General features: G+C 43.6%; 1 protein-coding gene across 2 annotated transcripts; it reads right to left on the reverse strand.

Annotated features, from left to right (window-relative positions):
- Positions 1-498: 498 nt before the first annotated feature.
- LOC124040776 lies at positions 499-12,155 on the reverse strand. Of its 2 annotated transcripts, XM_046357870.1 has the most exons (5): positions 12,110-12,155; positions 3,061-3,292; positions 1,335-1,377; positions 990-1,241; positions 499-841 (listed from the first exon to the last, which is right to left on the reverse strand). In XM_046357870.1, exons 2-5 carry the CDS (start codon positions 3,132-3,134, stop codon positions 626-628), a joined length of 585 nt encoding a protein of 194 aa, XP_046213826.1. In that variant the 5' UTR covers positions 3,135-3,292; positions 12,110-12,155; the 3' UTR covers positions 499-625. The 2 variants fall into 2 exon arrangements, with proteins under 2 accessions (XP_046213826.1, XP_046213824.1); XM_046357868.1 differs by having other exon boundaries at positions 499-1,241.
- Between the last annotated feature and the right edge of the window lie 3,580 nt (positions 12,156-15,735).

Raw genomic sequence — 15,735 nt, forward strand, 5'->3', positions numbered from 1 at the left:
AAATATTGTATTACATGTTTCATTATGTTACTACTGTAATGGTTTTCCTCCTCTTCTGAGGAGGAGTAGGAAGGATCGGACCAATATGCAGCGTGGTAAGTGTTCGGCATTTTATTAAACTGAACTGAACACTACAATACAAAGTAAACAACAGAACAACCGAAACAGTTCCGTCTGGTAACTAATACAAAGACAGAAAACAACTAGCCACTACCCATAGTGGGAAAACAGGCTGCCTAAGTATGGTTCTCAATCAGAGACGATGATTGACAACTGCCTCTGATTGGGAACCATACCAGGCCAAAACCACAAATACAAAACATAGAATTCCCACCCCAACTCATGCCCTGACCAAACTAAAATAGAGACATAAAAAAGGAACTAAGGTCAGGACGTGACAACTACATGTAAATACATCACTGTAAAATGACTAGTAGAGAGAATACAACAGACACAGTGGAATCATTGAACAAAATCTGAAATGTATTGATGAAATACAATATAATCACAACAGGTTTCTTTGAATCAAAACAAAAATAATTAGCTACAAAAAAGAAACAGTAAAACGTCAACCGCAGTGTTCCTCACCTGGCTTACTGTAAAAAGCAAAACAAAGGATTGATTACTATACTTCTATATTTCCATCAACCCTGTCTTCTGGATTTGGCCACAGGTTCTCATCCACATCACAATTAATATTTTCCTTATCCAAACAACTCAAGAAGAATCTTCGGGCGAATCCAGGCCTGACACTAGTCTGATGTGATGTCATTGCATGTGTCATCCATGGCCTGGAGAAGGGTGGCTTGTTCGTGAGGGCGCCTATCATATACTCTTCCATCTCCATGTGGAGAAAAATTAGAGTATGGGGGTAAGTACAGGGTGGTAAATTGTGGATGGGCCTGAAACCATGCTTGCACCATTTGAACATGGTTGAACCTGACATTATCACACACAATGACATAGGTCAAGCCATTAGCTTTACAGACCTGATTTAGCTCATCAAGGAAGGTTACAAGGAGAGCTGCATTATATGATCCGATACGAGGTTTGCGTCCCACCACACCATCTTCTGATATGGTCTCACAGATGGTGATGTTGGCCCCACATTGTCCAGGTACTTGGATGGTTGCCCGCTGGCCAATGAAATTCTGGCCTTTCCTCGTCTTGGCCAGGTTGAAGCCTGCCTCATCCAAAAAGAGGAATTTGTGGTTTTCATCAGCATCCAACTCCGTCACCCTCTAAAAATACATTTTGGAAAGAGAATTACGGATTACAATGATGTAGAATTTGGGGGGAATTTTTCACAATAAGCACCTTGAAACTGAACATACCTGAACGTACTCAGTCCTCAGTTGCTTCACTCGGTCTGCATTTCTTTCAAAAGGCACACAGTATAGCTGTTTAAGAGACACCTGGTGCCTTTTTCAGCATGCATGCAATAGTCGGCAAACTTATGGCTTCCACATTGTTGAACATGTTGTCATTGTTCAAGATGTGCTGCTAAATATCTGTAAGGCGAATATCATTTCTGGCCCGAACCAAATTGACCACAGCCCGCTCTTGTTGGTCATTCAGAATTTTGACTCTGCCTCCCCTATTTGGCCTGGTCTCAATTCTGAAGGGAAAATTACAGTAATAACACATTACGTCACATCCCCTACTACAGTGGGGCAAAAAAGTATTTAGTCAGCCACCAATTGTGCAAGTTCTCCACTTAACAAGATGAGAGAGACCTGTAATTTTCATCATAGGTACACTTCAACTATGACAGACAAAATGAGAAAAAAAATCCAGGAAATCACATTGTAGGATTTTTTATGAATTCATTTGCTAATTATGGTGGAAAATAAGTATTTGGTCACCTACAAACAAGCAAGATTTCTGGCTCTCACAGACCTATAACTTCTTCTTTAAGAGGCTCCTCTGTCCTCCACTTGTTACCTGTATTAATGACACCTGTTTGAACTTGTTATCAGTATAAAAGACACCTGTCCACAGCCTCAAACAGTCACACTCCAAACTCCACTATGGCCAAGACCAAAGAGCTGTCAAAGGACACCAGAAACAAAATTGTAGACCTACACCAGGCTGGGAAGACTGAATCTGCAATAGGTAAGCAGCCTACCATCAGTAACACATTACTCCGCCAGGGACTCAAATCCTGCAGTGCCAGACGTGTCCCCCTGCTTAAGCCAGTACATGTCCAGGCCCGTCTGAAGTTTGCTAGAGAGCATTTGGATGATCCAGAAGAAGATTGGGAGAATGTCATATGGTCATCACTTTTTGGTAAAAACTCAACTCGTTGTGTTTGGAGGACAAAGAATGCTGAGTTGCATCCAAAGAACACCATACCTACTGTGAAGCATGGGGGTGGAAACATCATGCTTTGGGGCTGTTTTTATGCAAAGGGACCAGGAAGACTGATCCGTGTAAAGGAAATAATGAATGGGGCCATGTATCGTGAGATCAGCAAGGGCATTGAAGATGAAACGTGGCTGGGTCTTTCAGTATGACAATGATACCAAAAACACTGCCCGGGCAATGAAGGAGTGGCTTCAAGGTCCTAGAGGGGCCTAGCCATTCTCCAGATCTCAACCCCATAGAAAATCTTTGGAGGGAGTTGAAAGTCCATGTTGCCCAGCAACAGCCCCAAAACATCACTGCTCTAGAGGAGATCTGCATGGAGGAATGGGCCAAAATACCAGCAACAGTGTATGAAAACCTTGTGAAGACTTACAGAAAACATTTGACCTCTGTCATTGCCAACAAAGGGTATATAACAAAGTATTGAGAAACTTTTTTTTTTGACCAAATACTTATTTTCCACCATAATTTGCAAATAAATTCATAAAAAATCCTACAATGTGATTTTCTGGATTTTTTTTTCTCATTTTGTCTGTCATAGTTGAAGTGTACCTATGATGAAAATTATAGGCCTCATCTTTTTAAGTGGGAGAACTTGCACAATTGGTGGCTGACTAAATACTTTTTGCCCCCGCTGTATGTGGTAATTTGACAATTGAGTAGTCTAATGTTTAGTGATTGCTGAAGACTTACCGGTTCTCATTGCAGAAAGTTCTGATGATTGAGGCCATGGTTGATATTCTGAGGTTTGGTTGAATCATTGTCATGCCATGATTTACGACATGGTCTACAACTATTGCTCGGATTTCATTGGACACTCTCTGCTGTTGTTACAGCTGTCTTGGTCCGTGGTCTTTTCCTCTACCACGTTCCCCCACACCTCTCAAATGAGGCCCACGACCGCCTCTCAGAATGGGTGCTTGTCCTGTTGAAAAACCAATGATAGTCCCACTAAGCCCAAAACGAGCTGACATTGTTTTATGCTCCATATACAGTTGAAGTCGGAAGTTACACTTGGAGTCATTAAAACCCGTTTTTCAACCCCTCCACACATTTTTTGTTAACAAACTATAGTTTTGGCAAGTCGATTAGGACATCTACTTTGTGCATGACACAAGTCATTTTTTCCAACAATCGTTTACAGACAGATTATTTCACTTATAATTCTCTGTATCCCAATTCCAGTGGGTCAGAAGTTTACATACACTAAGTTGACTGTGCCTTTAAACAGCTTGGAAAATTCCAGAAAAGGATGCCATGGCTTTAGAAGCTTCTAATAGGCTAATTAACATCATTTGAGTCAATTAGAGGTGTACCTGTGGATGTATTTCAAGACCTACCTTCAAACTCAGTGCCTCTTTGCTTGACATCATGGGAAAATCAAAAGAAATCAGCCAAGAACCCAGAAAGAAAATTGTAACAAGTCTGGTTCATCCTTGGGAGCAATTTCCAAATGCCTGAAGGTAGCACGTTCATCTGTACAAACAATAGTACATAAGTATAAACACAATGGGACCACGCAGCCGTCATACCGCTCAGGAAAGAGACGTGTTCTGTCTCCAAGAGATGAACGTACTTTGGTGCGAAAAGTGCAAATCAATCCCAGAACAACAGCAAAGGACCTTGTGAAGATCCTGGAGGAAACAGATACAAAGGTATCCATATCCACAGTAAAATGAGTCCTATATCGACATAACTTGAGCAACTGCTCCAAAACCGCCATAAAAAAAGACAGGACAAAGATCGTACTTTTTGGAGAAATGTCCTCTGGATTGATGAAACAAAAATGTAACTGTTTAGCCATAATGTTTGGAGGAAAAAGGGGGAGGCTTGCAAGCCGAAGAACACCATCCCAACCGTGAAGCACAGGGGTGGCAGCATCATGTTGTGAGGGTGCTTTGCTGCAGGAGGGACTGGTGCACTTCACAAAATAGATGTCATCATGACGAAAGAAAATTATGTGGATATATTGAAGCAACATCAAGACATCAGTCAGGAAGTTATAGATTGGTCGCAAATGGGTCTTCCTAATGGACAATGACCCCAAGCATACTTCCAAAGTTATGGCAAAATGGCTTAAGGACAACCAAAGTCAAGGTATTGGATTGGCCATCAATACTATAGAAAATGTGAGGGCAGAACTGAAAAAGCGGGTGCGAGCAAGGAGGCCTACAAACCTAACTCCGTTACACCAGCTCTGTCAGGAGCTTCTGACCCACTGGGAATGTGATGAAAGAAATAAAAGCTGAAATAAATCACTCTGCTATTATTCTGACATTTCACATTCCTCAAATAAAGTGGTGATCCTAACTGACCTAAGGAAGGGAATTTTTACGAGGATTAAATGTTAGGAATTGTGAAAAACTGAGTTGAAATGTATTTAGCTAAGGTGTATGTAAACTTCTGACTTCAACTGTAGCTGTACCATAATATTTGCACTGTGTTCTGTAGCTGTAACTTTGTAAACCTCCAATTGTCCTAATATTCAACCCATTAAAACCTCCCCCCATATCTAGGCCTGTTGTTACTAAGACCATCAGAACATCGTATTGAATCATGTTGCACCTTTGCGTCCTAAGGCAAGCACTTAGCTGCTAATTGGCGTAAGCCAGAGGGAAATACGGGCAGTCCCATGACAACACAAATATCTATGAGGGTGCTTTTTAAGAGAATCAACCAAATAACATGGAAAACAGTCAGAAAAAAAGTAGTAACAATAATAGATAGTACTAATCGAAATAATAACAGCACAATCTTATAAATGCATTGTCATATTTTAGAAAGTGTCATCCCAGCCTGCTCATGTCACTGGATTCAATTTTTTGAATAATGAAGAAAGAATGAAGAGGAAACAACATATATATATATATATATATATATATATATATATATATATATATATATATATTTTTCGCAAAACCAGGTCTTTATGTCCATAATATTCAAGATATGTTTCATGTAGTCCTCATTATATCCTGTTTTATTCCGACAAAGAAGGAAAAAGGAACATAGAATGTAACAGCTGCTAATTACTGCAAGTAAAAATGTGTCTTACATGGAACCGAAACCGGCTGCGCGCGTGCGCCATCGTGCGTGAATTTATTTTGTCCCCCTACACCAAACGCAATCACAACACGCAGGTTAAAATATCAAAACAAACTCTGAACCAAGGACATTAATTTGGGGATTGGTCGAAAAGCATTAAACATGTGTGGCAATTTAGCTAGATAGCTTTCACTTGCTAGCTAATTTGTCCTATTTAGCTAGCTTGCTGTTGCTAGATAGTTTGTCCTGGGATATAAACATTGAGTTGTTATTTTACCTGAAATGCACAAGGTCCTCTACTCCGACAATTAATCCACACATAAAACGGTCAACCGAATTGTTTCTAGTCATCTCTCGTCCTTCCACACTTTTTCATCTTTGAACTTATATGGTGATTGGCATCTACACTTTCATAGTATTTCCATGACAACCAGCAACACAGTTGATCTTTCAATCACCCACGTGGGTATAACTAACGAGCAGATGGCACGTGGGTACCTGCTTCTATACACCAATGAGGAGATGGGAAAGGCAGGACTTGCAGCGCGATCTGCGTCAGAAATATATTTTAGCCCTTGGCAACGCAGACACTCTTTGGCGCGAGCAAGTGAGCAGTGGGTGCAATAATTGAATAACATAGATTCCTAAATCAGTCAGGGTATTAGGCATCACACTACCCATGAAGGAATACACAAGTTTAACTTACAATCGACTATGGCACGATGACCAATAATACATGCAGTACTGACATTCCAGAGCAAGAACCTATAAAACCTACCCTCTCTCCACCCATACACAATTTGTTTTTATTCCAGGGTCGTTGCTCTAACACCTCGGCTGTTTTACACCTAGGCCTATATCATTAGGTTCAAGAATTTAAAAGGTAGCATAAATAGTTTGTAGAAATATGTAATTTACCTCTCGCTTAGAGAAGTACTTCCATAAACCAGTTATTGTGTTTGTTCTACCGTTAACTATAACCATTTTGCCGGTGTGAATCGGAACAATAATAATCCTTTACATTTTTTATATTGAGATGCATTTTTTAAATGTAAAAGTGTAATGACACCAATTTTTGGGGATCGTATATAGGCCTACTCCAATAGACCCTATGCAGCTTTTTAATGTATAATCCTTTATCCTAGCTCTACATTAGATCTATTTATATTTATTACGTTTTCTTAAAAGGTAATCATTCCGATTCACATCCGCGAACAAGGGCTGCACTATATAACAGCTTTTAATATACCCGACCTCTACAATTAGGCCATATCATACAAAAAAAACTTGTATTTTCTAATGTAGAATCTTCAAATTAAATAAAGAAAGAAAAAAAGTGAGCCTTACGGGCATGGACCCTGGGCATCTTTCTTTTTGTGTTTTTCAGAGTCAGCAGAAAGTTTTCATAACTGTGACCTTAGTTGGCTACTCTCTGTAAGCTGTCTTAATGACTGTTCCACAGGTGCATGTTCATTAATTGTTTATGGTTCATTGAACAAGCATGGAAAACAGTGTTTAAACCCTTTACAATGAAGATCTGAATTATCCGTAGAGCTCTGAGACAGAATTGTGTTGAGGCACAGATCTGGAGAGGGGTACCAAAACCTTTCTGCAGCAGTAAAGGTCCCCGTCATTCTTAAATGGAAGAAGTTTGGAACAACTATGACTCTTCGTAGAACTGGCCGACCGGCCAAACTGAGCAATCGGGGGAGAAGGACCTTGGTCAGGGAAGTGACCAAGAACCCAATGGTCAATCTGACAGAGCTATAGAGATCCTCTGTGGAGATGGGAGAACCTTCTAGAAGGACAACCATCTCTGCAGCACTCCACCAATCAGGCCTTTATGGCAGAGTGGCCAGACGGAAGCCACTCCTCAGAAAACTGCACAACAGCCCACTTGGAGTTTGGCAAATGGCACCTCAAGACTCTCATAACATGAGAAACAAGATTCACTGGTCTGATGAAACCAAGATTGAACTCTTTGGCCTGAATGCCAAGCGTCACATCTGGGCAAAACCTAGCACCATCCCTACGGTGAAGCATGGTGGTGGCAGAATATGCTGTGGGGATGTTTTTCAGTGGCAGGCACTGGGAGACTAGGATCGAGGCAAAGATGAACAAGGCAAAGTGCAGACAGGTCCTTGATGAAAACCTGCTCCAGAGAGCATCCTAATGGGTTGCATCACTGCCTGGTATGGCAAATACTTGGCCTCTGACTGCAAGGCACTACACAGAGGGTAGTGTGTATGGCCCAGTACATCACCGGGGCCAAGCATCCTGCCATCCAGGACCTCTGTACCAGGCAGTGTAAGAGGAAGGCCCTAAAAATTGACAAAGACTCCAGCCACCCTAGTCATAGACTGTTCTCTCTGCTACCGCATGGCAAGCGAAGCACCAAGTCTAAGTCCAAGAGGCTTCTAAAAAGTTGTTACCCAAGCCATAAGACTCCTGAACATCTAATTAAATGGCTAGACACACAACCAATGCTGCTATCTCATGTATACTGAACAAAATATTAACACAACATGCAACAATTTCAAAGATTTTACTGAGTTACAGTTCATAAGGAAACCAGTCAACTGAAATAAATTGATTAAATTCAACTAATTTAATCAGCTAGCCTACAAAGTCAACAACGCAGCCACTGCCAGCTAGCCTACTTCAGCAGTACTGTATCATTTTAATCATTTTAGTCAATAAGATTCTTGCTACGTAAGCTTAACTTTCTGAACATTCGAAACGTGTAGTCCACTTGTCATTCCAATCTCCTTTGCATTAGCGTAGCCTCTTCTGTAGCCTGTCAACTATGTGTCTGTCTATCCCTGTTCTCTCCTCTCTGCACAGACCATACAAACGCTCCACACTGCGTGGCCGCGGCCACCCTAATCTGGTGGTCCCTGCGCGCACGACCCACGTGGAGTTCCAGGTCTCCGGTAGCCTCTGGAACTGCCGATCTGCAGCCAACAAGGCAGAGTTCATCTCAGCCTATGCCTCCCTCCAGTCCCTCGACTTCTTGGCACTGACGGAAACATGGATCACCACAGACAACACTGCTACTCCTACTGCTCTCTCTTCGTCCGCCCATGTGTTCTCGCACACCCCGAGAGCTTCTGGTCAGCGGGGTGGTGGCACCGGGATCCTCATCTCTCCCAAGTGGTCATTCTCTCTTTCTCCCCTTACCCATCTGTCTATCGCCTCCTTTGAATTCCATGCTGTCACAGTTACCAGCCCTTTCAAGCTTAACATCCTTATCATTTATCGCCCTCCAGGTTCCCTCGGAGAGTTCATCAATGAGCTTGATGCCTTGATAAGCTCCTTTCCTGAGGACGGCTCACCTCTCACAGTTCTGGGCGACTTTAACCTCCCCACGTCTACCTTTGACTCATTCCTCTCTGCCTCCTTCTTTCCACTCCTCTCCTCTTTTGACCTCACCCTCTCACCCTCCCCCTACTCACAAGGCAGGCAATACGCTCGACCTCATCTTTACTAGATGCTGTTCTTCCACTAACCTCATTGCAACTCCCCTCCAAGTCTCCGACCACTACCTTGTATCCTTTTCCCTCTCGCTCTCATCCAACACCTCCCACACTGCCCCTACTCGGATGGTATCGCGCCGTCCCAACCTTCGCTCTCTCTCCCCCGCTACTCTCTCCTCTTCCATCCTATCATCTCTTCCCTCTGCTCAAACCTTCTCCAACCTATCTCCTGATTCTGCCTCCTCAACCCTCCTCTCCTCCCTTTCTGCATCCTTTGACTCTCTATGACCTTCTTGATCCAAATCAGTCAGGTTTCAAGACTAGTCATTCAACTGAGACTGCTCTTCTCTGTATCACGGAGGCGCTCCGCACTGCTAAAGCTAACTCTCTCTCCTCTGCTCTCATCCTTCTAGACCTATCGGCTGCCTTCGATACTGTGAACCATCAGATCCTCCTCTCCACCCTCTCGGAGTTGGGCATCTCCGGCGCGGCCCACGCTTGGATTGCGTCCTACCTGACAGGTTGCTCCTACCAGGTGGCGTGGCGAGAATCTGTCTCCTCACCACGCGCTCTCACCACTGGTGTCCCCCAGGGCTCTGTTCTAGGCCCTCTCCTATTCTCGCTATACACCAAGTCACTTGGCTCTGTCATAACCTCACATGGTCTCTCCTATCATTGCTATGCAGACGACACACAATTAATCTTTTCCTTTCCCCCTTCTGATGACCAGGTGGCGAATCGCATCTCTGCATGTCTGGCAGACATATCAGTGTGGATGACGGATCACCACCTCAAGCTGAACCTCGGCAAGACGGAGCTGCTCTTCCTCCTGGGGAAAGACTGCCCGTTCCATGATCTCGCCATCACGGTTGACAACTCCATTGTGTCCTCCTCCCAGAGCGCTAAGAACCTTGGCGTGATCCTGGACAACACCCTGTCGTTCTCAACTAACATCAAGGCGGTGGCCCGTTCCTGTAGGTTCATGCTCTACAACATTCGCAGAGTACGACCCTGTCTCACACAGGAAGCGGCGCAGGTCCTAATCCAGGCACTTGTCATCTCCCGTCTGGATTACTGCAATTCGCTGTTGGCTGGGCTCCCTGCCTGTGCCATTAAACCCCTACAACTCATCCAGAACGCCGCAGCCCGTCTGGTGTTCAACCTTCCCAAGTTCTCTCACGTCACCCCGCTCCTCCGCTCTCTCCACTGGCTTCCAGTTGAAGCTCGCATCCGCTACAAGACCATGGTGCTTGCCTACGGAGCTGTGAGGGGAACGGCACCTCAGTACCTCCAGGCTCTGATCAGGCCCTACACCCAAACAAGGGCACTGCGTTCATCCACCTCTGGCCTGCTCGCCTCCCTACCACTGAGGAAGTACAGCTCCCGCTCAGCCCAGTCAAAACTGTTCGCTGCTCTGGCCCCCCAATGGTGGAACAAACTCCCTCGCGACGCCAGGACAGCGGAGTCAATCACCACCTTCCGGAGACACCTGAAACCCCACCTCTTTAAGGAATACCTAGGATAGGATAAGTATTCCCTCCCCCCCTTTAAGATTTAGATGCACTATTGTAAAGTGACTGTTCCACTGGATGTCATAAGGTGAATGCACCAATTTGTAAGTCGCTCTGGATAAGAGTGTCTGCTAAATGACTTAAATGTAAATGTAATGACAACCGAACTGACATAATATTCATTAAGTACCATATGTTCAATTGTTCGGATTACCAGAATATAGTTAATTTCCCCCCACATTCTGACGTTCACAGAATCTCTATGTTAACCAAGGGTTTTTCAAATGTAACTTTAGTAGGGTAGAGAGAGGAAAAAGGGGGGAAGAGGTATTTATGACTGTCATAAACCCCCCAGGCCAACCCCCCAGGCCAACGTCATGACAGAGGTAAATTGTGATATCCAGAAGCTATTTTCAGTCATAAGAGACTGTGGCAGAGACATTATGTACAAAATAGGTTACAAATAACACGAAAAAACACACACAATAGCACAATTGGTTAGGAGACCGTAAAACGGCAGCCATCTCCTCTGGAGCCATTCTAAAAAAATAAAAAGTAAAAATATAGAGTGGGAAAGCAGTCATGCGTTTGGACAGTTAATAGACACTGCAGTAAATAAAACATCTGTCTCGTCCAGGATCTGAGTCTATGCAAACCGGTGTGCCATAGCCAATCAGAGATTTACAGTAACCCTTTATGCAAATAAGCCTTTGCCACTCGGAATGCCATCATTCACTTTGAACTGGAATGTGTGTTTACAGGCAGTAGCAAAAGTGAAACATTAGATCATTAGAACACATTCACCAAAAGATACAAAATAAACCTGAATGGATTTCTGCAAATATTTGTTAACAAAACATGAAATGGGCAGCTCTCTCCCCCTCAGTTATGCACATCAACAACAAGATCAACAACTAATGCTAGCCATGGTGAGATGAGCTAAAATCTAACAAGGGAACATTCGATAAACCTTTTCAAACTTTCAGCTAGTTGGCCGTCAAAATTGCACTGATAAATGGAGAATAGTAGACTGCTCGTGCTTCTGCTGCCTTCCTGCCAATGCATGCTTGTCCCAACCCACATTTTTGACAACTGAATGGGAACTTGCCTCTCTGACTGCCCATTTCATCGATGCCAAATACATTTGATTGACAACTAAGGGTGTGTTCGTAAATTGCCCCCAGTGTGTCTGAGTACGCTCTGATGTCTGTTCGTAAATTTGGAGCATTCAGAGCGCACACTGCACTATTGACACTGGACACTCTGGACAAGGAGTAGGATTGGTCCAAGCGTTCCTCACAACAATGGCAGTCAAGCACCCAAGCTAACTAGCTAAAGTTGGCTAGCTTGCTATCTACTTCACTCAGTCTGACCACTTTAATCGCCTCAGCAGATCTATTTGCATGTTATCTAGAGCGTTAGTGAGTGACTAACTGTGCTGCTGTCAACAATTTAATTACTTTTTTGCCAAAGAGTTGCGCAGTTGTAAATTGATCAGTTATTCTGTGCTCTGGCACACTCTGAAATCGGAGGAGATAGCCAGAGTGAATTTACAAACGCAAGAGATATGCTAACTGGATAACAGTTGTTCATGTTCAGCATAGCTAATTATCTAGTGAAGTGATTCTCATTTCTTGCTAGCTAACGAAATGACACCTGCATCTAACTGAAGCCACAAAATGATATGAGGGGAAAAAGTCAGTCACTCACCCCCACCTTCAATGACATGACATCCTCCCAGCAGCTAGCTAATGTTAGGCTCTGTGTTTTTAAATAAATAGCTACAAAAATACATATGCTAGCCTTTTTAGCCACATTATGACTGACAATTGATCATTGCCCTTGCTAGTTTGATTGTATTGACAATCCCAGCCTTAGTTACATGCGTCCATTTTTGTCCAAAATATTGAAACTGAAACAGTGCATCCCAAATGGGTGGAGGCAGCAAACAATGTACCAGACCAGCTGTGATTTACAACCTGATAGTAAACCTTTTTGAACCAAGAAATGTATTGGTGAGTTATATAATCATACATTGAACTGCATCCATCTATTCTGCCAACAATGCCTTATTGTACGTCATGGAATTTTGAGTCAGGTAGAAGCTATATTTCAAATCTCTTGTACAGTTGGTTTTGTAGCATAAACTGTGAATTTGATATTTTTGACTGATATTGTGATTGTATTATGATGTTTAATATATGCGAAGTAGTTATGAACGCTTTCAGTTCCACTTTAAATAGACAAGAGGTAGTATTTTGGAAATCCCCATAGGGAAAGCCTACCATGAGTGTCGCAGCGGAGCAGGAGAGACTGGGACACAGTGACCGGGGTTATTGATTAGTAGGACAGACCGATACACACACACACACACACACACACACACACACACACACACACACACACACACACACACACACACACACACACACACACACACACACACACACACACACACACACACACACACACACACATTACTATCCTCACTCACTGTCTCAGTGATATTCACAGAAAAGAAAGGAGCAATATGATACACTTTGGATTGATTAGGATAAACTATATATTTTATTTATTTATTTATTTCACCTTTATTTAACCAGGTAGGCAAGTTGAGAACAAGTTCTCATTTACAATTGCGACCTGGCCAAGATAAAGCAAAGCAGTTCGACAGATACAACGACACAGAGTTACACATGGAGTAAAACAAACATACAGTCAATAATACAGTATAAACAAGTCTATATACAATGTGAGCAAATTAGGTTAGAAGGGAGGTAAAGGCAAAAAAGGCCATGGTGGCAAAGTAAATACAATATAGCAAGTAAAACACTGGAATGGTAGTTTTGCAATGGAAGAATGTGCAAAGTAGAAATAAAAATAATGGGGTGCAAAGGAACAAAAATAAATAAATAAATTAAATACAGTTGGAACAGAAGTAGTTGTTTGGGCTAAATTATAGGTGGGCTATGTACAGGTGCAGTAATCTGTAAGATGCTCTGACAGTTGGTGCCTAAAGCTAGTGAGGGAGATAAGTGTTTCCAGTTTCAGAGATTTTTGTAGTTCGTTCCAGTCATTGGCAGCAGAGAATTGGAAGGAGAGGCGGCCAAAGAAAGAATTGGGTGACTAGAGAGATATACCTGCTGGAGCGTGTGCTACAGGTGGGAGATGCTATGGTGACCAGCGAGCTGAGATAAGGGGGGGCTTTACCTAGCAGGGTCTTGTAGATGACATGGAGCCAGTGGGTTTGGCGACGAGTATGAAGCGAGGGCCAGCCAACGAGAGCGTACAGGTCGCAATGGTGGGTAGTATATGGGGCTTTGGTGACAAAACGGATTGCACTGTGATAGACTGCATCCAATTTGTTGAGTAGGGTATTGGAGGCTATTTTGTAAATGACATCGCCAAAGTCGAGGATTGTTAGGATGGTCAGTTTTACAAGGGTATGTTTGGCAGCATGAGTGAAGGATGCTTTGTTGCGAAATAGGAAGCCAATTCTAGATTTAACTTTGGATTGGAGATGTTTGATATGGGTCTGGAAGGAGAGTTTACAGTCTAACCAGACACCTAAGTATTTGTAGTTGTCCACGTATGCTAAGTCAGAGCCGTCCAGAGTAGTGATGTTGGACAGGCGGGTAGGTGCAGGTAGCGATCGGTTGAAGAGCATGCATTTAGTTTTACTTGTATTTAAGAGCAATTGGAGGCCACGGAAGGAGAGTTATATGGCATTGAAGCTTGCCTGGAGGGTTGTTAACACAGTGTCCAAAGAAGGGCCGGAAGTATACAGAATGGTGTCGTCTGCATAGAGGTGGATCAGGGACTCACCAGCAGCAAGAGCGACCTCATTGATGTATACAGAGAAGAGAGTCGGTCCAAGAATTGAACCCTGTGGCACCCCCATAGAGACTGCCAGAGGTCCGGACAGCAGACCCTCCGATTTGACACACTGAACTCTATCGGAGAAGTAGTTGGTGAACCAGGCGAGGCAATCATTTGAGAAACCAAGGCTGTCGAGTCTGCCGATGAGGATGTGGTGGTTGACAGAGTCAAAAGCCTTGGCCAGATCAATGAATATGGCTGCACAGTAATGTTTCTTATCGATGGCGGTTAAGATATCGTTTAGGACCTTGAGCGTGGCTGAGGTGCACCCATGACCAGCTCTGAAACCAGATTGCATAGCAGAGAAGGTATGGTGAGATTCGAAATGGTCGGTAATCTGTTTGTTGACTTGGCTTTCGAAGACCTTAGAAAGGCATGGTAGGATAGATATAGGTCTGTAGCAGTTTGGGTCAAGAGTGTCCCCCCCTTTGAAGAGGGGGATGACCGCAGCTGCTTTCCAATCTTTGGGAATCTCAGACGACACGAAAGAGAGGTTGAACAGGCTAGTAATAGGGGTGGCAACAATTTCGGCAGATCATTTTAGAAAGAAAGGGTCCAGATTGTCTAGCCCGGCTGATTTGTAGGGGTCCAGGTTTTCAGCTCTTTCAGAACATCAGCTGAATGGATTTGGGAGAAGGAGAAATGGGGAAGGCTTGGGCGAGTTGCGGTTGGGGGTGCAGTGCTGTTGACCGGGGTAGGAGTAGCCAGGTGGAAAGCATGGCCAGCCGTAGAAAAATGCTTATTGAAATTCTCAATTATGGTGGATTTATCAGTGGTGACAGTGTTTTCTATCTTCAGTGCAGTGGGCAGCTGGGAGGAGGTGTTCTTATTCTCCATGGACTTTACAGTGTCCCAGAACTTTTAGTTAGTGTTGCAGGAAGCAAATTTCTGCTTGAAAAAGCTAGCCTTGGCTTTTCTAACTGCCTGTGTATAACGGTTTCTAGCTTCCCTGAACAGCTGCATATCACGGGGGCTGTTCGATGCTAATGCAGAACGCCATAGGATGTTTTTGTGTTGGTTAAGGGCAGTCAGGTCTGGGGAGAACCAAGGGCTATATCTGTTCCTGGTTCTAAATCTCTTGAATGGGGTCTGTTTATTTAAGATGGTTAGGAAGGCATTTAAAAAAAATATCCAGGCATCCTCTACTGACGGGATGAGATCAATATCCTTCCAGGATACCCCGGCCAGGTCGATTAGAAAGGCCTGCTCGCTGAAGTGTTTCAGGGAGCGTTTTACAGTGATGAGTGGAGGTCGTTTGACCGCTGACCCATTACGGATGCAGGCAATGAGGCAGTGATCGCTGAGATCTTGGTTGAAGACAGCAGAGGTGTATTTAGGGGAAGTTGGTTAGGATGATATCTATGAGGGTGCCCGTGTTTAAGGCTTTGGGAGGGGGTACCTGGTAGGTTCATTGATAATTTGTGTGAGATTGAGGGCATCGAGTTTAAATTGTAGGA

The sequence above is a fragment of the Oncorhynchus gorbuscha genome, linkage group LG08, assembly GCF_021184085.1.
Source record: "Oncorhynchus gorbuscha isolate QuinsamMale2020 ecotype Even-year linkage group LG08, OgorEven_v1.0, whole genome shotgun sequence".
In the NCBI taxonomy this organism is placed as follows: Eukaryota; Metazoa; Chordata; class Actinopteri; order Salmoniformes; family Salmonidae; genus Oncorhynchus; species Oncorhynchus gorbuscha.